The sequence below is a fragment of the Passer domesticus genome, chromosome 7 (genome assembly GCF_036417665.1).
Source record: "Passer domesticus isolate bPasDom1 chromosome 7, bPasDom1.hap1, whole genome shotgun sequence".
Taxonomy (NCBI): Eukaryota; Metazoa; Chordata; class Aves; order Passeriformes; family Passeridae; genus Passer; species Passer domesticus.
In genome coordinates, this window is record NC_087480.1 from 49,409,885 (window position 1) to 49,433,983 (window position 24,099).

The window sequence follows — 24,099 nt, forward strand, 5'->3', positions numbered from 1 at the left end:
TCTACTAAACAGAAGTAAAGCCTTTCTGATTAAATTTTAAATGTTTGTGACTCTACTGCAAACACAGTAGCTTTTAAGCATTAAGGAACTTACTGGCAAGAGTTACCAGTGGCTGATGGTGGAAGATGCTTTTATACTCATGAACAATTGCTGCAGTGTCACAGTCCTGAATAGATATATTGAGGTTACCTGAACCCCACAGTTCCATCTCAACCTGGATTTTAGTTTGAGCTTGAACCTTCTCAAAAGTGGGAAGTCTTGCCCAAAACATTCTTCTGAAACCCAAACTTAAAAATGCATTGACTTATTTTCCAAAAGGACTTTATATATTCCAGTGCATTAGAAGATAATGATACAGCTTTCAAGTGAATTTTTGCTGATATCATACAGAAAGTCACAGTGGCCACATGTGAAACTGTGGCCTCTGTGATGATGAGGCATTAATTTGAGAGTTATTTGAAAGAACACAGTTTAGGAAGTGGTGACAAATGCAGTCCTTGATGCTATCTTTGAAAGGCCCTGGATGAGAGGAACAAAAGAGGCTTGGGAATCAATACAAAAAAGATTTCAGACTTCCAATTTAGCTACTGATTTGTGGATAACATCTTGGGCATCAGCTGCTTTCTGCAGTTCACTAGCTTGACAAAAATAGGGACAGTCATGCTTATTTATCTAACACAAACCAGTGCCATGATGGATGAATTATTTAGCTAGCACTCAGTGCTAGCCAAATGCTGCTTATTTGTGTTTTCCCCACTGCAACAATGTATCTTCATCACTAATAATTAGCTGCTCATTACTGTTGCTAAGAACATGAGAGTGGTGTTTACCACCTTATTTTTAATTTTAGTGCAGATGCCTACTTAAAAGTTACACAAATATATGAATTTACAGTACATTTTCCTAATGACCCTGCTATATCTGGGTTTGATCCTATTCAATTGTGACAAAGGAACAGTAAAGATGACCTCTCTTCTGTGGAGCTATAGACAGTTTCTGTTGGATTCTCGACACTTAAATCATGAAATGTAAAGATGCCATTCTAGGCAGGACACATCTGGGTCGAAGGACTGCTGATGCCAATTATGCTTTGTACATAATAATGCACATTTTACCTATTTGGAAAAAAATTCACATTTATTTACTGTCAAACAGGTGTTAAACTTTACACTGGGTATTAGTGATGGGCTCATTATTAACAGGTTTACACAAAGGGATGAAAAAAGCAGAATTTTGTTGAAACAATTTACATTTCATTTGATTTTTTATCATAAAATAAATTAATTACTAAATATAGGCAGAAGGAATATGGAAGAGTTATAGTTATGTTTTATTTATTTTTTTTTTAAGGACAGGCACCTTTTATTCACGAGAAAGCTTGTGAGAAGTGTCCAGTGTCCCCTTTACCCCTTACCACCCAACCCTGATTAAAGAATGAACAGGGAATTGAGTTACAATCTTTGTTAGCTACACCAAATTTGTGCAAGGCTTGGCATAATTGGCTTCTAAAACAACTTTCTCCCCAATTATGTTCATTTTTTTGGCAATAAAAATTCAAAACTTAAGAATAAAAACTAACTTGTCAAAGCAGAACACTGTTTACAGTGAAAAAATAAGTGAAAACAGGTAGAAGTTGCATTTTAAACAAACTATTGTACTATGAACAGTGTAAGAAAAACAGCTTATAACATATGTGCAACCAAGAGCTTTTCACAATATTTTCTTCAAACTCTTTAAAATTATTTTTTAATGACAATTATATTTCAGTTGGACACAAATGTATTTATTTTACCCTAGCAATAGAACAAAATATAATTTCTTTAGCCATTTTTTCATGAGAACGGTTCATTGTACAGTTGAGGAAATATATGAAATAAGGCCTGTGGCTTGATTGCTAGTGGTTAGACATGTATTCAATCTTTGCCCTAATGGAAAAGATTTGCAGTGAACTGCAAATTGATGCAGAATATCTCTCCTGCTTTTGCAAGTCTTGTCAGGAACAGTAAGGTACAGTAAATTTGTCCCACAGGATTTTAAAGCCTACGCCTTGTATATAATACAATGTAGGCCTAGGAAAAAAAAATGGTGCAGCCATATTTACAAATTTAGTTCACAAACTGCTGCAGCAAAATGGCTGGAAAGTGTTTATTTCTCTTTTTTTTTCACAATTTTGTTAAATTCAGCAGCAGAAGATATCGTAAATACCTTGTTGGTATTTCTTTTCTTTGTAACAAATAATTCATTTTAGTATACTCTGTGTATATACAAAGTTTTTGTTTTATAAAAATTCACAGAACTGCGAGGTCCAGTCACCCCTGTTACTGGAGAACCACAGGGTCAACAGAATTGTCTCTTCGAGCAGATATGAGGGAGCCTGCACGGGGCCAGTTAAGTCTTTTTAATACTTGAACGTGACCTTTAATATTTCTTTGCTACACTATTAAAGGCTTGTCACTAGTTGCATTTGTCCTTCTCTAACATCTCCTTCCGGAATACATCCTTCTTTGTTAATGGGAATGATATAGCCGTCGCTATTGCCCCTGCTGATTTGATAGTACATCTGAAGCTGATGGCCAGCTCCTAGGTTTGGCATGCTCTTGTAGTAAATGTCCTCATTTTCACTCCTCCTGGAAGGAGAGAGGTCTTCTTCAACGTCGGGGCTGCTCTCTGGATAGGGAGAGTCTCTGAGGTTGGGCATGCTCGTGTAAAGAGAGTCTCTGTTGGGGGACTGGAGGTGGTCGTCAGCCTCAGCTGTCAGCTGTGAGACGTAGCTGTCAGTTCCCTCGGTCTTCACTTTCTTCTGGGGCTGGTACAGAAGGGAGTGAGTCCGCTGAGGGATGAGCGGGGCTTCCAGCTCTTTGTGGTGGAGCTCCAGCCCGGGGGCGTCACTGTGCATCAAAGATGAGGCGTCTGCCACGATGGCGTCATCTTCGCTACTGCTCCCGCCGATCACAGCCTTGGCTGGCAGCGCCCGCTCCAGGTTGTGGTTCTTGCTGCTGCCCCGCAGGTTGTTGTGCACTAACTCTGAAATGATCATTTTCTCAAAAGCTGCATCATTCAGGCTTAGTCCACAGTCTACAACTTGCACGCTGTCGTTATAGTCTCCATTGCGCAGTGAGTAGCTGTTGTTGAAATTACCATTTAGCGGTAGAGTATCCATGGCACTTGTATCCCTGGCATTGTTCAGTGAATGTCCTGAAATGGAAAAGGACAGATCTGGTTATTGCCTGACATGTTTTTATCACCTTTTTTTTTTTCTTTTTTTTTCTTTTTAACAAAATTCTTTAATGTAGTTCAGGACAAAGTTGTACTTGGAAGTAAAACTTGAGAAAAGTTAGGTTACTGAACATTCCCAAATGTAAACATTTGCACACCTTATAGGAAAGATGCATTCTAAAAATACCAATGTGTGTTTCCTGTGGGGAATAATGGCATTTCAATTTCTTAATTTAGTGTCAATTATGTGACTTTTCCACAAGGAACTGTTCACTCCATGCCCTTGCATATGTAATGCAAAGCAATTCATTTGGAAACATCTATGTTTTGAAGTACATCACCATGATTTAGAAAAAGAAAATTAACAGAATTTGTCCTAAACAACACTAAATTAAAAAGGAATTAGATCACAGACATAACTGAAGGTAAATGTACAACATAAACCCACATAACTGGCAAGCAACTACTTTAAAAACATTTCTAACATTTTTTTCCTGTTTTTTTGGTTGTTTTTTTTTTTTTTTTTGAGATGGAGTAAAGAAAAGAATGAAAAAAATGGATAAATACAAAGAATTTATGTTAAACAAGGACAGCCATCTTTCACACTACAGGGACCAGGGCCCACAAGCACCATCCAACAACACGATAGACAGCAGGTGGAATGACTCACTTTGGACAACTCACATCATGTCTGTCTGCTCAGGCTATCTGGCCTAAGAGTAGCTGATATATAAAAGAAAGTAAAATGATTTATTGTAACATGATGAAGAATTACTGAGCTTCTCAGCAACTTAGTCAGAGCAAGGGTTCAGCAAATTAGATTACTAAGCAATAACAGCTTTTCTTTTCCCACTTAATGAAATTTTTTTGCACTAATATTCTGTCTGCCAACAAAGGCCCCAGGCTCCTAAAGGTCAAAGTTTGCCTGCAGTCTGCATCAGTCACAGTGACAGCGCTGAATGAACCAGAATAGTTAATTAAGAGCTAGGCCCACAGTTACCATGGGCATGGAAGTCAAACGCAGAAATGTTAGGAATTTCTGTAAGTATGGGTCACAGAAATTAAACCAAAGAATAAATATTAGTTGTGGAATGGGAAGAGGAAATCAGCCATGGCTGATATTTCATAGTTGTTGAGGGAATGACAGATTGGGTAACTCTGCTGAAAACATGAAAAGGAGTTTAAGAGGGGGGAAAATGAAGTCTTATGATGATTAAAGTCTTTATGCTTTGGGTTTTGGCTTTTTTTTCCAATAACTTGATAAAGAAAAGGTTTTCCTATAGACACAAAGACATGTAAACTATGACAGCACAGTGCTTCCCAAGCAAAGCAAAAAAAAAAAAAAAAGGAAAAAAAAGAAAAAAAAACTTTGCAAGAAATTAAACAGTCTGAACCATGGAAATTAGATGGTTAGAGCATTCCTAGAAAAGCACTTGATCTACAAATATGTCTGGAAGTAAAGAAAGAATGAAGTGACTTTACTGAAATGAGACTGACCACTGTGAGGCTGCTGCATAATATGCAAGGCTTGGAGGAGTAAAAGGGAAAAGCTTTTTTGAAAAGATTTTACATTTTCTTATTTTGTGGATTTCTTTTTTCATAATTAAAGCTGCAGCTTATCCTAGAAAATTCAATATTCTCTGGAAATATTGTTTTCAATTAAAAAGAGATTGCATTTTCTCATGAAAAGATTTTTGTCTTCAACTTTGGAAAATAGAGTAAGCATTTCCAAATAAATTCTCAGCAATTTGCAAGTCATTTTGCATTTGTGTTATTGCTAACTCTTCTCCATGTGTACTGATTTTAACAGTGATGAGGGTTGTTTGAAAGACCTCTTTAAGCTTTGATTAAACAACTATGTAGTTTTGCAATTTCATGTATGTTCCAAGATTTTTCTTGCAATGGATTTAGCTGTGCAGAACATATGGCATTTATTAAAGTAGACAACACATGGACCACATGCTGGATTCATTTCCCTCATGAAAGTGATTTAATTCTGTAATTTTAATTTTCTTTTCCTCTGCTAAAGAGATATCAAAATACATCTGATAATCCAAAATGAGTTTTCTATGATACACTGCAGAGTTAAGCATGCTAGAATATATTCAAATTGGTTTGATGAGGCAAATTTTGTTGCCCATGATCAGGTAATTAATTTGAAATCTTTCATAGCCTGTAGCAAGATTACTGTAGGAATGTAAAAATATAAGTAAATTGTTAAGGATTTTGGCATGACACTGCTTTGGTTTTGAACAGCAAATTATTTCAGCATTGCATAACTTGTGTTACCAATAGGGTTTGCTACAGACCTCATGGTGTTTCCCAAAAAGCAGTTTGCAAGTACTTTTTGAATGTGGAAACATTTTATTTGCAAATTGTGAACCACTTGCCCGCTGAGTCTACTTCATGACCGCTAGATATGTTTTAATTGTGCCCATTAAAAATCATGCTGAAAAAATTTACATTTGATAGGCAAAGTTAAGTTTTACTCCCATACTTGTCTCTCTGTAGGTTGCTAGAGGAAAGCATAAGGAAAGTAAGAAAACAAGAGAATGAAAATAGAAACTACAGTTCAGTTAAAAAGGAGACTTGAAATAAAAACTGGAAACAAGGTTTTATGAGCTCTTTTTCAAAGATTTATCATTCTATTTACACTAAAGTGATCTTAGGACTCATTAAACAGTATCTGCAAGATATTTACTGATGAACTGCAACATCATTAAAAAAAGCAAGTAGATAATGTAACAACAAAATGTTAGGTAAATGATGACACCCTTTATTCCTGCAGAACTAAACTTTTCTAACTGTTCATCTCAAAATTTTCCTACAGGAAAATGATCTCCCATAAAGCTGCACTATACTATAGTTTAGATCTGTTTGATGCTGGATACAATTTTCTACACCGGGGTATCCAAAGGAGTCAAGATGCCTTGCACTGCTTTAGTATCTCATCCATTCCATAAGCAGAATTTTCTCAGCAAGCTTTAGAGTCAACCTTATATTGCATAGACATGATACCTCTAAGTGATATTTATCTTGAAGATGGGCTCTCAGACCATGTGGTGTCAGTCCTTTAATAGTATATTAAGATTTATGCCACCTGTGTTAAAAACATGGATAATTACTGGTAAATACTGTTAGGGCAAAGGCATTACTATAATATAGTGCAGTTTTACAAGCTGACATTGGCAACACTGCATTTCTCGAATTTATTTCAGAAATTCAGACTGTATGGCTGGGGTATTGCAACTTGAGTTTCTATCTAGGGAAAAGAGGGAGTTTGGAGTGAGCCAAGAAAAGCAGTTTATTCAGGAAGTATAAGCACACCTGGTGAGTTAAACACAGGAGCTGAAGGGGCATTACATACAACTGTTTCTGCGAGCAATGTGTTATAGGGGTTGTTAGTGCCGTGTGGTCGAAGAAGAGGGTTTGTTAGTAGGTAATTGCCAGTCATTCCTAAAGCAAAAGAAACAGAAAAAAAATGTCAGTTGCTTAATTTTAGCCTGACAGTTTCAATAAAGAATAATTTTTATTCATCATGAATCATGTAGGATTCTAAAATGTAATTCAGCTGAAAATTTCTGGATGTATTTGAGCTATGCACTGGAAATGGGAGCAGGAAAACACAGTTAGATTCCAGTAATTCACAGGTGCTATCCAAATCCCCAAAGTAAACATCTAGTGAAAGTGATATTTACTAATGTATACAAAATCACTGTTACACAAGAGTAGCAATTAAATGTTTAGAGATCAAGGTACTACATAAAGCTATTAGGACTTTAAAAATGATCATAGGGAGCACTTCTGTCCAGAATTGACAGAACTGAATTTCTCAAACTGAAGGGTATTGAAAAATCTCTTATGACAAGATCAGAGCTGTTACTCACTTTATTAAAAACACACAGATAGTGGAAGGGAATTGCTGTTTTCAAACAGACAGTGGATGACAAATTGCAAGAAGTATATGCAAAAGTATGCATGCTGAGGGGAAAGCAAAATATTTGCTCTAAGAAATCAGAGTATTCACATTTTCTCCTGGGACAGTCATGCTGCAAACGTATCTGCCAGGTTTTAAAAAAGAATTCCTTGAATGACAAATTTCTTTAAACTATCAGTTTACAAACAATGTAAGACAAAGAAAATTACTACACGAACATACTCTTTTAAACTCTTGTGCACTCAAATTTACATGTTAACGCAACACCATTTAAACACTCTCAGAATAAGAAGATAAAAAAACAGCCTTTTTCAGAAATTATTAAAAAGTCAATTAATCTCTGATTTGTAGCTACTAAAGAAAAGTACTGTGATTTAAAAAATAATTTAAACATTTCAATAAGATTAAAGTCGTTTCTTTTTTATTACTTTGCAAAGCAGTACATCAGGATCAGTGTATTACAGACCCAAGGACAATTAGAGAGACAGCTCTATTTTTATAGTATATTTTTTATTTGGCAAGTGATGATATATATTCCAAATATTAATGTTTTTGTACTCCCAGAGCTACTCAGCAGCAGAAATGAGCAGAAAATTCTAACACTCAGAGAATTATGGTCTAACTATGCTAATCTTATTTGAAAGTTTGTATTAGTGATCAACTAAAAAAATTATCATAGTTTTTTCACATTGTAAAGTACTTCTTACTAGAAATAATAACTGAAATATATTTTGCTTGATTTTTTTTTACATTTTGCATACTATATTTAATCTTAGAATAATTATGTCCAATTTATAGTTATCATTTTTTTCAATCCAAATTTCCTTGTCACAAGGAAAAAAAAAAGATTAATTGAAAGCTTGATTTTTATTTTAAAGGAAAAATTACACATCATTAATTATTAAGCTACCCTTATACGTATATATCACTGAGATAGTGACAAAATTATAACTAAACAGAGTTGATAGAATTTTTCTAATCATGGCAGAACATGTCCAGTGACGTGACTGGAACTTGAAACAGAGAGAAGCTGCTGAGACCTCAGTTCAACACTGAATTAACGAACAGTGCAGCACAGTTAAGGCAAACCTCAGGAGTCAGAGATGGCAAATTAGGGTAAATACCAAATTTTATGTGGCTTGTATTTTTGGAATTTTAGTAAGACACTGAAGGAGACATGAAAAATATACATTTTCTACCTAGGAGAAGTTACGTAATTTTGAGTTTTGCCAGAAGAACATGCAGGATTCATAAGGCGGGTGGGAGGAGCAGTAAGACACACAGGTCTTAGCCACTTTCTATGTACCAAACAGCAAAAGTAGAATCACGCTTTCTGATACCTTCTACTTTGCAAACGCCACGGTTTTTACTTCCAAAATAAATGTAAATTCACGTTCCTGCTGTCACATCCTGAATTTGGATTTTCTGTTTGAAACATTCTGAGTTGAGCAGGAAGTGGTTGCAGTGTGACCAGGGCTACCTGCTCTTCACTAAAGGCTTGGGTGGAAGAACAGGCTTCAAACCTGGCTTGCACAGAGCAGTCCTCCCTCCTCTGCTGGCTCAAACTGCCTCCAAAACACAGCGGGGAGGGGAGACAGGGAGGGACAATCTGTCTTGGTTAACACCCTTCTCTTCTGTCTGGGCATGAAAATGAGCTTACAGATTCCAAAGTCTATCTGAGATGAGAAGTTTTGAGTTTTGACTTCTCTGTGCGTGAAAATCTGCATTCTATCCCATGTTACAGACATGATGCTCTTTGAAATAGAAAAGATAAATGCTTTACAGACATCTTTTGCATAGAAATGATATCAATTAGATTTCACTGGGAAAATTTCTGCACCTAAAAATCAGTCAAATATGCATTAAAATGTTACTGCACTCATATTTCTATTTCAGATTTAACCTATAAAGGTTAGGAAAGATTTAAAATTATGATCTTGCTTTTAAGCTAAATTATTGATGAAGCTAATTTAAATACATTGCCATGAATTGAAGAATTCAGCTTCTATAGCAGGGGCCAGTTAAGGGAACATGGTTTTCAAAACTGATGGTGGATAACTTTAAAACTCTGCTTTTAGAGAACACTTGTTCCAGATTTTTTTTTTAACATCATTTTCAATTCTTCTGTGTTAAGTGATATAAAATCTTTAATAAATTTATGGATTCTAAAACTGAAATGTTCCCAGTGACTGACCTTGATTAAGTGTTGAAGTGCTGTTGATGTCACCTGAGATAAAAGACGATTCCGATTGTTTTCTCACAGTGTCATTCCACATCCTCCTTATCCGACTCTGTTAGCACAAAGCAGTGAGACAAAAGCATAGTAGATTACAAAAAGATTTTTTCCTACTCATGTGCTATTATGTAGAATATTTGTGTTTATTTTAGCCTAAAGTAAAGCATTTTTCTAGCACATTTAAAAGTTTAATTTATTAAACTTTATTTCAATGAAACATGATGGTATAAACCTTCTCATAAATCAATCCCTAATTACAAGAAAAAAATAATATATTTGTATTAGTCCAAAATAACTGTTTAAAAAGAAATAATTCTACAATGCAGTAGTATGTATTTACTAAATGACAATAATGAGAAGACAATTAGTCTTTCTGACTGGAAGACATCTCAGTAGGCTTTTCATAAATAAGGTAATTAAGAGATGCTGTCAAAATCTGTGTTACCTGAGTGCCAGAGGAATAACGAGCACTGGTTCTGGTGGTTGATGTCTTCACTGAACTGTGGGGACTCTCAGTTGGAAGTCCTCCACAGCAGTAGGAATGTCGGAAGCATTTCCCATATTCCTTACGTACCTGTGGGGGAAAAAAAAATTGCTTAGCACACAAAATAGTTTTAAATAGCTGCTGGCAAAAACACATGAACCTTGCATTGAAACTACTCACTTTTCAAGCAAATAGATAATTCTTGTCTGTTGAATTGCTGGCTGTTAGCAAACCCACATATTTCTCTCTATTCAGTGGCAGTATTAGCAGCTACCCAGGAGTTTTGAACCAATTATTTCCAAGGTATACACACACTTCTAAGAGATGTCCCTGAATAATCATTACTGACTTAGTTATAGGATTGTTTTTATTTCATTTTCATAATGTAGATTAATATAGTTCAATTTACCTGAACTGAATGCTGGATGGAAATAGTGTTTTTTATAAGAGCTTTTGGTGCAGAAAGCACAGCAAGCCTGTCTTCCCATCCTAGCAGGCAAGAAGGGCTTGAGCACTGCTCAGTAGTACTCCTTATGCAATGACTTCCAATAAAGAGTGCCAAATTTCCAATGCCTGTAAAGGAATTTTCTTACTCTCTGTAACTCATCCAGCTGCTACTTCAGATGGCCACACCTGCCCTGGCACTGAACCGAGCTCACAAACAGCACTGCCCCGCTCCAGGCACAGCCCCAGCTATGCTGCTGGTGCCACTTGCCAGTGTTCCAGAGTCACTTTTTGAACCATAAAGGCTGGGAATGAAGCATCTTTCACTTTTAGGACCAAAACATAAAATTCTAATTCCTCTCTTTGTTGAATATAGCAATTTGAATATACCCACGTTTATGATTGTTTTAGGCTGTTTGTTTTTGGTTTTTTTTCCGACAGAGCAGCAAAACTAACTAATGACTTCAGTATTTGGGCTACATTTATTCACTTTCTGTTTCCAGTGACCTAGTGGAAACTTAAGTTTTGTTATGAGTGGTAACAACTGCCATAAAGTAATCAGGATCATTTTACAGAGCAGTTAATTCTCTTATATTCCATGACTGCTTCACTGACTATTATTTTTGGATAACAGAAGAGTGTGTGCATATCTTGGCAGCAAGGCTGCATCAGTGAAAGGACACAATGGATAGAATTTGTATAGATGTGTAAGTCTAAACTCATAAATCTTCTATCAGATTACATGTGAATGTCTCAAATGTCTTCTCTTAAGTGTCTGTTCTACATCAATGAGACTCATGAGTTTCTGAGGGATTTCAAAAGAGGGATTTCAGCTAATCTGGAAATTTTGCCTGATCTATGATTATATAAGACAGAAAGTTATGTGTACGCAAAAAGGGGAGAGGAAAAAATGCAAAAAATTAATAGTGTGTGTTGGGAAGGATGAAAGTTTGACAAGAAAGTCTCGCAGATATGTATGCTTAGCAGAAAGATTTTTGAATGTAGAAGCTGAGGAAGGAATAGAGATGGAAGCAAGTTTTGATATAGAAGAAAAGAATTGCTGAGCCAGTCTTACTGGATAACCAAGGAGGCAAAGGGTATGTTAGTTAGACGGGGGTTTTTATGACTTAGAACAAAGGATAAACCCACCTCAAACAAGAAGATGTTTTTACCAAGCAGAAAGATAGCACAGGCAAACAAGTCAGCAAATGTTGCAAATAGAAAAAAGGTCTCAGAATTTTCCACTGCAAGAAAACTGAAGAACAACTTCTAGCTTAAACTGTAATGTACTAACCTTTAGTGATTGGAGAATACTAACATGAATATGGTAATTGTATTAGTTATGATAGGCTATAGATAAAAGTTAAGGTATAGATTGGTTCTACTGTATTAAGATGCTCAGCAAAGAAAAGTATATAATGCATTTGTAACCTAAACTCAGGGTCTCCAGGCCTGCCTGCAGCTGCAGCTGACAGCTGTAGGCTCAGGCTCTGTCGCCCACGACCCTGGACTGCTCTAACATCTTGCATGGAATAAACTGCATTTTGGAAGAGCCGCCTGGAGTCCCGCATCTCTCATTTAGGCTCTTACAGTGGCGCCCACGTTTTAGTTGGCAAACTCGGACTTATTAGCAGTAAGAGACCTCTCGGTGAACTCAGTAAAAAGCGGCCGCATGGATTAGGCACCTGAAACGAGGGTGACCGGGGCCCGGACAGAAGCTGCTGCTGGACAGTGCCTGGATCGGAGCCTCTATATACAGCGCCTGCTGCATAGCTGGACAGCAGGTGAGCACCGGGAATAATGGGGCAGAATAAGTCTGTTCCTCGGAGAGATGTGTATCAGCATTTAAAATCATTAGTTAAATCAAGTCCAAAATCCTTGCCTAAGCGAGAGCTCAAAGCGCTTTTTAAATGGACTATAACTCGTATCCCAAATGCTGACTCTGAAGCCTTCTATACCAGAGACTTTTGGGAATCTGTGGGGGTTAAATTATACAATGCTATCTCTCGGCGCGATAAAACAGCAGCGAAAGTTCTCCCCGCTTGCCGAGTCCTTGTAGAAATCTTCGCCGCGAATGCCCCACCGCCGCGCCCCTGCCCCTGCCCCGTTCCACCCGCACCCTCGCAGCCGCGTCCCTCCGAGCGGGCCCGGCCGGCCTCTCCAACCGCGAGTGAAGGGGAGGAGGGGGAGAAGAAAACAGCAACTGCCCATGCAGCAGGAGAGGCAGACGAAACTAACGATATCTCGGAGAGAGAGGGGAATTGCTTTATTCCAAAGCCAGAAAACCCCGAAAACCAAGTAGAAATATTTCCGAATAACGCCAGGTCTTGCCCCGGGAATGGAGATTTTTCAACCCAGAAAGAAATACCTAGCCCTGGGAATTCTCCGGCGCTGCTTCCTGGTTCGGAAGAATCCCCACAGGGATCAGATTTCCAGCAGCCCGGCAGTCCTAGAATGGGGGTTCCCATCCCCCCTCACGAAATTAAAGAACCAGTTTTACACAAGAGCATCCTCCACGGCCCGGCACCTGTACCTGTGCAGCGGCGCCGGCATGCCCAAGGTGCACTGGAGCCGGCAGCCCTGCGGGGTCCGGCCCAGCCACTTCAGCCGCGGCTCGGGCACCGCGGCCCGCCGGGTGCTGCCCGCGATCGAGGCACCCAAGGCGGTCGAAAAGGACCAAGACGAGAGCCAGAAGATGACTCCTCAGAGGCAGCGGGACCTGCATCTCATCGCTGCGCAGGTCGCCACTGGCACCAACAACCACTGAGGGAGCCAAAAAATCATCCCCCAGATCTCCTACTCCTAAAACTAGCAAAGCTTTGGAGAACATTGCCGATGTTCTGCAAAATAGACAAGCTCATCGCTATATTCCACGTAAACCTTTTTTCCTTGCAGTTCTAGGAGAAACGCTGAGACAGTATGGCCTCATTTTCCAATGGGATTCCTCTCAAAATGATCCTTTGTTGATAATTGAATGGGTTTTTCTTTCTTACAGGTCACCAAAGACAATCTTCACATCTTTAGAGATGATTTCTCAAATTATCATTAAGGGCAGAGCAAGGCTTCTCTCTATAGCAGGTTGCGAATTTGAAATAATCTATTTACCTATGATTAAATCGTATTTTGATTGGGCCATGCAAAAATCAGAAGATTTGCTCTATGCCTTGTTAGATTTTCCAGGTGTTTGCTCCATTCATTACCCAGCACACAAACTGATCAAAGCTAAATTGTGCTACAAAGAGAAACCCCTTATCAGTGAAGAACCATTAGATGCAGTCACTCTTTTCACTGATGGGTCAGGACAAACACACAAAGCAGTGATTACATGGCAGAATAAAAACACTAAATCTTGGGAGCAAGATGTTCAAAAAGTTGAGGGTTCTCCTCAGATTGTTGAATTGGCTGCAGTTGTAAGAGCATTTCAGCTCTTTCCAGAGCCCTTTAACTTAGTCACTGATTCAGCATATGTTGCTCATGTTGTTAAGAGAATTGAAGGGTCTGTTTTAAAAGATGTTAGCAATGACACATTGTGTCTTTGGCTTACCTGTCTTTATCAAATTTTGTTACACAGAACTAATCCTTACTTTGTTGCTCACATTAGAGCTCACTCTGGTCTCCCAGGATTTATGGCAGAAGGGAATGCACGAGCTGATGCATTGGCATCAGCAGCATGTGATGAGGGAACTGAAGGAGACGTTAAAGATTGCACTTCTGTGCTTCCTGCAGCTACCTTACCTAACACTGTTGAACAAGCTAAATTGAGTCATACCTTTTTTCACCAAAATGCACAGGCACTCAGACGAGATTTTCACATCTCCCTAGAGCAGGCACAAGCCATTGTACGGGCTTGCTCTGACTGCCAGCTTGTTCAGCCTATCCCTTCTACGGGAGCAACCAACCCAAGGGGGTTGGAAAGTTTGCAAAAGTGGCAAACAGATGTCACAAAGTACTCTTCTTTTGGGAAATTTAAAAATATCCATGTCTCTATTGATACATTTTCAAAAGCAGTTTTTGCATCTATACATACAGGAGAAACAGCTAAGCATGTTTGCCAGCATTTTTCACAAGCATTTTCTTCATTAGGTGTCCCTCAAGAAATCAAAACTGATAATGGTCCTTCATATGCTTCACAAGAATTGGCCACATTTTTAAATGACTGGGGTGTTCACCATACATTTGGCATTCCCTATTCTCCTACAGGTCAGGGAATGGTAGAAAGAACACATCAAACTCTAAAACGCATTTTAGATCAACAAAAAGGGGGGGGAGTCCAGGATACACCTCAAAGAAAGTTGAATAAGGCTTTGTATGTTTATAACTTTTTGAATAGCTCTGCAGAAGAGCCAGATCCTCCCATTTACAGACATTTCAAGAACAACAAAAAAGCAAAACTGAAGGAACACCCTCCAGTTTTAATTAAAAATCTAGAATCAGGAAAAATAGAGGGACCATTTGATCTTATTACATGGGGCAAGGGGTTTGCATGTGTTTCTACAGATACAGGACTCAAGTGGATTCCAGCAAAAAACGTGAAACCGTACCACCCCTCAAAGCCCGTGGATGCTTCCGCAGCAGCCAGTGACCCTGCGAGTGGAAGCCGAGAGACAGGCACGCAAACGTGATCTACGCAGGATCACCCAGAGAAAACTGTCTGCCAGAAACTGTTCAAGAAGAGAATGGAGTTGTATTATAATTTGCGCGGGTGTATGTTACTTTTAACCTTTTGTTTTTATCTTTGCAGTGAAGCTTTACCTGTAACTCAACCAAAAACAAATGTTTGGGTTTCTTTAGCCAAGTCTGCAGGCTCTGACACCATTTGCTTATCTAACACTAGCCCTGATAAACCTTTTTCAACTTGTTTAGTTGGAGTGCCTTTCCCAGAAGGTTTTGATAATGTTACTTTTGAGAAATATTGGCCATATGATGATCACCACATTTCTCAACCTCCCAGCCCAAGACACCAAACTTATATTGATAATTTTAAAGCTGATAAATCTGATCTTCAAGAATTAGAAATTTTAGGCTCATTAACTATGGACACTTGTTATTTGTTTCATTTTATAGGACAAAATGGGCCACATTTAAATGTTACTCCTTATCACCCAGTTTATAACAATATGACTTCTTGGTGTAATCAAACTAAGCTTCTTATATATGATGAACCTTATGCAGATCGTTTTAACAAACTTCCAATTCAATTTCCTAAAGGAATTTGGCTCATATGTGGAGACAGGGCTTGGCAGGGTATTCCCTCAAAACTAGATGGCGGCCCTTGTGCCCTGGGACAACTTACAGTAATTGCTCCCAGTATCAAAAAGCAATGAAAAAGAAAAATAGAAAAATAAGATCTTCCTTAGGGCATCATTATGAGAGCAACTGTGATAGTGAGTTTCATCCATGGAACTCTGGAAATTCAATTGTTACAAGCATTTTTTTACCTCAATTAAGTTCTGCAATTGCACTAAAACAGTTAAACAAATTAGGGTGTTGGCTCAGTAAAGAAGTGAATGCCACCTCTACAATAATTAGTGATTTGCTGACAGATGAGGAAGCAGTCAGACATGCCACTCTACAAAACAGAGCTGCTATTGACTTTCTTTTACTAGCACATGGACATGGTTGTGAAGATTTTGAAGGATTGTGTTGTATGAATCTGTCTGATCATTCTGCTTCTATTCATAAACAGCTGCAAAATTTAAGAGATTTAGCTAACCAAATTACAACAGATAAATCATCTTGGTTAGACAATTTGTTTGATGGTTGGAGCTTTGCACCTTGGCTGAAGGAACTTTGTAAGTTAGGCTTGATTGTGTTAGTGGTGATAATTACAATTATGTTAGTAGTACCCTGTGCACTTCAGTGTGTGCAGAGAATGATGAATAAGACAGTTTCTAGCATCTTTGTTGTTCATCAGAACGGGGGAGATGTTGGGAAGGATGAAAGTTTGACAAGAAAGTCTCGCAGATATGTATGCTTAGCAGAAAGATTTTTGAATGTAGAAGCTGAGGAAGGAATAGAGATGGAAGCAAGTTTTGATATAGAAGAAAAGAATTGCTGAGCCAGTCTTACTGGATAACCAAGGAGGCAAAGGGTATGTTAGTTAGACGGGGGTTTTTATGACTTAGAACAAAGGATAAACCCACCTCAAACAAGAAGATGTTTTTACCAAGCAGAAAGATAGCACAGGCAAACAAGTCAGCAAATGTTGCAAATAGAAAAAAGGTCTCAGAATTTTCCACTGCAAGAAAACTGAAGAACAACTTCTAGCTTAAACTGTAATGTACTAACCTTTAGTGATTGGAGAATACTAACATGAATATGGTAATTGTATTAGTTATGATAGGCTATAGATAAAAGTTAAGGTATAGATTGGTTCTACTGTATTAAGATGCTCAGCAAAGAAAAGTATATAATGCATTTGTAACCTAAACTCAGGGTCTCCAGGCCTGCCTGCAGCTGCAGCTGACAGCTGTAGGCTCAGGCTCTGTCGCCCACGACCCTGGACTGCTCTAACATCTTGCATGGAATAAACTGCATTTTGGAAGAGCCGCCTGGAGTCCCGCATCTCTCATTTAGGCTCTTACAAGTGTGGATTTACATATGTAATGTGCTGTTTTATACAGGAGTTTCACTCACAGAATACATACTTGTGCTGTTTCTGTAAATCACAAGATGAAGAAAAGTTGAATAATTTGTACTTTAACTTCAAACTAGGCACAATAGTTCAGCTTTTTATAAAAGTATATGGTACATATTTAAAGTCAACCCCTACCTATATCAGCACAAAAGACATGTAAAAAATGAAAACAGAAATGAAACAACCTAGAATTATAATTTTTTAACCCTGGAAAACAAAGGTGTATCTACATCGTCACTAGGTGGTATAACACCTAAGAAAAAACACTCCTGAACACTAATGGATACTAAATGCTCTAAGCCACTACAGAGTAGAGACAATAGCAATCAAAACTGTATTTTTACCCAAATACCACCCTCCAGGGCTGGTTTTGCCTAATGCCTGTATTGCAGTGAATGTACATTATCTGTCAGGACTGCGCATTCCACTGTCATTATTCCTAAATTATAGTTTGTTGGAAACTGATGGAAGCAACAGCACTATCATCTCGTCAGAACTGGAAACATAATAGTTTTCACTTCCACAATTCTATTTCTCTGTTCAATTTAGTGACCAAGTAGTAATAACAGAATAAAAAGACTACATTAGCTATGCAGACAGAGCACAGGACAATATCCAGTCAAAGGCAGTGACACTTAAAAATCTTAAATGGCAGCTTTAACATTCTTTCAGGTATAAATCTTATTGCTCTAGGTTATGTTTTTTCACACTTGACTGGTATTTTAATATTGCCTTTTGCTGACTCCACTGTATATAAAAACAATGCACAGCTGTAAAAAGAAATAAAAAAGGAATCTGTTTCTGATTTTTAAGTCCAATACAAATTGTAAAAAGGGAAACATATGAAACTCTAACCTAGAAATTATTTGCATTTTGGGGATGTTTGCATTTTTTTCCCTACCTTCTTCTCTTAGGCTCAATCTTCTAAGTGTGCTTTTGTTCTCTCCAATTGAGTGGAGTGGAATATTCATCTGGGTAAAATTCTGTCTACCAGATCTTTTCCTAAAACACTTCTGAATGCCATTGTCTCCACTAAATTTAAGAGATGCTGGTCATATTAGAGCTGGTACAGTTGATAACATGAGCCTAGGATTTTTGTATTTAAACAACACTTCATCCAATGGTCTCAAACCATCTTATAAATATCAGTTAATTATGTCTCCAGTGAGCTAATTATAATGGGAGTTAATAATTGCTAGGTCTCCAGCCTAAAACTGGTAAAAATATTTAGAATCTAAATATTGCAAAGTGGATATTTCCAAATGTAGGACATACTGCATTTCATGTCAAGTTTGTTTGGGTGGGATTTTTTGACATTCACCCTTCCTCTCAACTCTTGTTACTTTCATTTGTCCTGCCTTCTAACAAAGGCTTTCAGAATTTTTAATGCACTCTTCATTAAAACACCACTAAGGCATACTTGGAAGCAATCTCCACCATCTGGGGAAGAGAAAGGGTGCAGGGAACCCAAAAAAGGGTCCCACAGAGCGGTGCCCTTTACTTTCCTTCTCTCCTAATTGTTCCTCTCTCCCCTTCAAGATTTCTCTCTGTCTCTGTCTGTCTCTCTTTGTCTCTCTCTCCTTCCAGGTCCTTCTGGACCCTTCTGCTTTCATCCAGCGAAAGGGAGCAGAACTAGTTTAGCTCATCCCACTTGTGAGGGAGGCTCCAGTGAAGACCACAAAGCTATTGGGAGTTCTGGGGGAGGCAAACACTTGGAAAAAAAGCATTAATGCTGGCATCTTTTCCATCTTCAGAAAGCTACTCCAGGTAGCAGCTGTCTAGCATTAATGACTACTTTCTTCTAAGGTGTGTCAAAGTTCATAATGAAATAATCTTTTACATCCCACTTAAATTTGTAATGAATGAGCACATATAGTACAGTCCCTGCCTATCACCCATAGCTTTATGTAGCAGCTTAATGGGATCTCAGGAAAGGTGCTCTGCCTTGATCTAAGAAAAGGCTGATATGGGCTGATATCATAACTTATCCTCTGTTTGCAGCACTGCAGCAAAGGCAGGACTTGTTTCATATGGACATAAAAGATTTTTGGCTGTAAGTGCAGGTTAATATGTACCACACTGCCAGTGTTAAACTTTTAGATTTTCTTCACATAACCTTCAAACTTTTCAAGCCCAGCTTGGAAATGCTGCATCCATGTTAAACCTGGCTGGGTCACAGAGCAGTTACATGACTCCCACTAGCACATACAGCAGGAGCTGCATTGGAATTCTAGTCCCCTCCTCAAACTATTTCAAAATACTCCAGTTCTTCAAATTGTTAATTTTATCTCTATTTTCTTAAGAATTATGTGTGGCATTTCTAAGGAGTTAGGGAACATTTATCTATGGTTTTGGTAACTTACTTTCTTTTGAAGGGCACAATGAAAGATGAAAATAAACATTCCTTGGAAAGCATTAAATACTGTGAAGAGATATGTCATCACAACGGTCCCTTCATTTATAAACAGCAGACCAAATGACCATGTTAGGCCAAGGAGACACAGGAGAGCAAATGCACCCAGGACCCAGGATCTGTAAAAGAAAATTAATTTTAGTAACATTACTTACGAGAATGTACTTCGCCAAATCCAATATTAACATTTCAGTTCCTGCAGTTGACTTTTACTATTTTCACATTCAAATGTAAAAATTCCTTGGGTTTAACCTTTTATCTATTAAAGAAAGAACAATTCCATTCAGTACTCTTAGACTCCAATGAAAACAGCAAGAATAGATGTAACCTTTGTCTTTCTCAAGAACAGCATAGGATGTCAAAACTATTTTGAAATGCAGAAGTATAGCACAAGCCTCAGCTAGTCCATTGCTTTATCTGCTTTTAGAGAAGAGATTGATAAATCTGGCTTAGCCACTAATCACACCATAGATTTTAAGCAGTGGTGCTGCCATATGACACCAAATAATGTAACACAAATGCACAAAGGTTAAACAGCAGATTAAAAGCCTAGAGCCCAAATCATTAATGCTTCGATAAACTCAGCTAAACTGAAGCTAGAGGATGTAACTTCCGCATGAAGAAACCCTGCTGAAATGCGACAAAAATATGGATATTGCTTTACAGAACAATCTAAAAAAGATTCCATCATGAATAGGTTAAGGAAAAGGAATTGTAGCGAACAGCACAGAATGAAAGGGAAAGGGAATTTAGTCAGTGAATTCCACATCTAACTAATGATCTTACTTGATAAATGGCTTATTATCTTCATAGCTAGAAAGCATTATAAGCAGAAAAGAGAAACAAAATTATTAGACAGAATTTAAACAGAAATTAATAAGAGCATTTTTAATTGTCTATAAAAATTAGTCAAAATTAGGAAATTCAAAATGCAGAGGCAAGCAATTTAAAAGTATAAAGGCAGGTAATAGTTTAAAAGTCTTTAGCAAATCAGGTATCTCAAAAATAGTTAATTAAAATTAAGGGAAATCCACAATATGACCGAGTTTGTAAAGTTAAAAATCATGCTAGAAGTTTGTTAATGTAGGGTTCTATCTTACCCAGGTAAGTCCGTATTATAGTAGCCATCACAAACACGGTAATTACTGGTGTGGATGAGAAGACAGAGGAAAAGGAAGAAAAGAGAGAGATGCTAAAGATTAGCTCTCTCTCTCATCATGCAACATGCAATGAAGCTGATACTGACCTATCTAGAACATCTAGTTCACAATGTTATCCTTACTGAAAGTCTCCCTTTGCCATTTCCACCGTTCAAAGCAGATCTGTAAGACCCTTTCACATCCAACCCTCAGTGTTAGAAAGTGGCACCATCCCTTCAGTGGTGGTAACAAAAACCTTGAATACAACGTAAGGCTAAACAGAATACAGTAAAAAGCTATCTAAAGAAGTGAAAGCTGCCAAAGCCTGGTTAGTTATCAAAAACTTATATTACTCTGCAAAAGGGATACTACAGGAGAACACCATGATAAAGTAAACATTTGTTAAATTAGCATGAAAACAGCAGATAATCTTCAAGTTAACAATAATAATAGAGTCAATTCTCTTGGGAGAACAGGATTACGAGTAGAAACTGCTCAGAATCCCTAAATCAAAAAGTCATTTAACAAAACAAACTTAATAATATCAGCCATGCAAACAGGAACATAATTTTTGAACTGCATTTTAAATGCAAATGAAATTACTACAGTGCTGTGGCATTTCCGTGAAACAGTTTCTTGGCACTAGTTCCAGCCTGAAATTATCTAATTTTGACCGGCGTTTGTGACACTACAGCAACAATGTGACGAAAGCAGGATTGGCTCTGTTTGCTTCTAATTGACATCTGCAGTTGCTGGGAGACAATGGCATGTGCTCCTAATGGAGAGTAGCTTTCAATCAGTTCAGCAATCAGAAAATAATCATAGTTCTCATACTTGAACACAAAGCACTTACTTAATGTTTTCCAACCTGCTAGAGTCTGGTTTCAAAGTGTTTGAGTGCTTCACCATTTTGCACAATGTGATCACCAGGAAGATAAGATTCAGCTGTCAAAACAGATAAGAATGAAATTAAACTACTTCAAGTAATAGGTTGAATAATGATGATGTTACAGGCTAAACAAAAACCCTGTAGTTTGTTTCCAAGTAAGTAGTGAAAATTGGTAACTGTATCAGATGGTCTGCAAATTGTGATTGCAAATAAGAATGAGAAGATAAAAATATTAGAAGTCCTTGTTTCACTTAATTTCCAGAATGCACCACATCATCACGAACCACCATATTTAACTCATGTCCAACACTTCCTATTGTCAGTTTAGCTCTGTCCTTCAGCATGTTTTGCTCATCACCTTCTCCCCTTTACCTGTCACCCTTGGCCCTGTTCCCCATATCACTCTCTGAGGACAATGGTCACTGCTTTACTGGGCTATACTAGTTGTCTTTTTATCACCCCATCCTGATTTTGAAATGTTTTTCACCTCTGCTGGTTTCTCCTTTATTTTTTTTTTTATTCCTTTTTGTTCTCACAATCCTACTGGGGTCTTGAAAAGACCTTAAATGTAACTGGGAAAAAAAAAGAAGAAGAGAGGAAAAGAAGAAAAAGAAACACAAAGATGTAGCAAATGCATCAAACTTAACAGTGCCATAGACATATGCTGGTGGTGCACCCTCCTGCTGCCCTCTTTGCCTTTGTAGTCTGGATTCTGTCGAAGCAAGACTCTGTGTGCACTTGAAGGACTGTGGCATCTTATTCTTGTTGTGTCATTCATACAGGTAACACCAGGGAAGATACTGAAGGAAATTTTTTATCATTCTCTTATTGAGAAACAGAATCACAGATATCAAAGTTACTGGGTGCCTTTCTCCTATCGATTTCAAAGCCTGTGAAAAGCACAGGCAAGCCAAATACAAGGATGCCTGCAGGACACGGGCTAAAAAATGGTATCCTATTAATTTCAGTAATTAGTTTGTGCTGTCCTATATCACACAGAAAAGTTGGACAAAACTGTATCTTTGAAACCAGTAAGAGCCATGTCCTTCCAGCAAGAAGGCACACATCCTTGTCTAGACTACTACAACGGTGCACACAAAGTGGCTGGACCAAAAGCTAAGAGAAGATGGAAGAATATGCTTGGACATCTTTATAGTACATACATTAGACAGAGAACCCCATCCTCACAATCTTCCATATATATACATATACATATACATATACATATACATATACATATACATATACATATACATATACATATACATATACATATACATATATATATATATATATATCTGCAACTGGTTACTGGTGGAGCATAATTATACCCAGTCTCTCAGTTTGGGAAGCCTGTTGTTTGAGACAGCTTCAAAATCTTCATTCTTTTTGTAACACTGGGGATACCAGTTCATGCTAGATGTGTTCCTGCAGCTGTGCCTCAATGGTCAGAAATGTCACTGAAATCCTAGTAAAGAGCTGGTCTTAATCTTGAAAAGATTAGTATTTTGAAGTAATCAGAGTCTGTTAATAAGAACATGAATTATAGAAATAATTCCTACTGCTACAGGCAATCATATTATTGCTCCTGTTGCTGTCTTAAAATCAGGATGGACAGCATGAACTACAATGCAGTTCTTAACCCCAGAAAAGTGTCTGGCAACTTTTCATCTTATCATGCAAAGTCCAACATTTTTACAATTGCAGGTTGAGATTAATAGAAAAAGGTGTTTGTGATACAAATAACAAAAGTAATCTTTTATGATTGATTTCTGTTTGTGTTTCAAGAACTGGCTGAAAATACTTAATATTTAGGCTGATGCATGTACATGGTATAGGTTATGCATATTTCCATTGCTGCAAAATGTAATAGAAGTGTCAATAATTCATGATCTTGGTGATAATCTTTTATGATTCTTATAGGACATTACTAACCACATGAGAAAAAACCCTTTTGTTACATCATTGTGATCTCTTCCTCTTATCTAGGTTTCCACTGTAAAGTGTAACTTCACTGGATGAGAAAACAAGCTGCTTCTTTCCCTGGCCTTTGCACCAGACAGGAGAAGGGCTCTGCAACTGACCTGACCCTCAGCTCCATGTCTTTGCACACAGATTTCATTTTCCTCTATTTGAAAAAGTTTCTTGCACAGTTTGGTAGCTGACATAACATGAACTTCAGCCTGCCTGAAAAATGCAACCTCAATTTGCTTTTTGTGAAAACAAACAGATTAAGAGCTAAGACACATGCCTTGTGTCAATCCTAACATGTACATCAACTTTGTCTGCAGCCTATGCATCCGGGAGTGCACAATCCAGTTCAGAATAATATTTACAGCACAGCTGGAAGCTAATCCCTGCCTAAGTAGCTACCCTAGAGTATCCTGTATTGTACTGACATCATCATTCTTGGATCAAAAACTCATAGATATGGCTTAGCTCATAAATGACTGCCTTATGAAACAAGAGGGTTTTATTGTCTGATTCTTTGTGCAACTGAAGTGCTGGTTTGCCACATGACAAATAAAAACTTGTATTCACACACTGAGGTTCCTTTGGTGATGTGGGCAGGCATGGCCTTACCCCACAGCTTGAGCCAGGCTCCATTGTGTTGAACAGGTTTTATGTAGGTGCTCAGCTCTGTCTGGGTGTATGCCCTTACTGCTCCAGGGAACACTGCACAAAGCAGTTTCTTAAGTGACAT

The 24,099-nt window shown here is 37.9% G+C and overlaps 1 protein-coding gene across 26 annotated transcripts in view; it reads right to left on the reverse strand.

Annotated features, from left to right (window-relative positions):
- Positions 1 to 1,337: 1,337 nt before the first annotated feature.
- ADGRL2 (adhesion G protein-coupled receptor L2) overlaps positions 1,338 to 24,099 on the reverse strand; it is a 161,188-nt gene continuing 138,426 nt past the window's right edge. For 7 of the 26 annotated variants that reach the window (XM_064428497.1, XM_064428495.1, XM_064428498.1 and 4 more), the window contains 8 exons: positions 21,360 to 21,451; positions 20,468 to 20,512; positions 20,154 to 20,180; positions 19,318 to 19,486; positions 9,835 to 9,963; positions 9,348 to 9,444; positions 6,544 to 6,672; positions 1,338 to 3,195 (listed from right to left, as the gene is read on the reverse strand). In XM_064428497.1, coding sequence (XP_064284567.1) covers positions 2,441 to 3,195; positions 6,544 to 6,672; positions 9,348 to 9,444; positions 9,835 to 9,963; positions 19,318 to 19,486; positions 20,154 to 20,180; positions 20,468 to 20,512; positions 21,360 to 21,451 — 1,443 coding nt within the window. In that variant the 3' untranslated portion in view covers positions 1,338 to 2,440. Of the gene's footprint in view, positions 3,196 to 3,886; positions 3,940 to 6,543; positions 6,673 to 9,347; positions 9,445 to 9,834; positions 9,964 to 19,317; positions 19,487 to 20,153; positions 20,181 to 20,467; positions 20,513 to 21,359; positions 21,452 to 24,099 lie in introns of all 26 variants that reach the window. The other 19 variants (XM_064428508.1, XM_064428506.1, XM_064428507.1 and 16 more) reach the window with 11 other exon arrangements.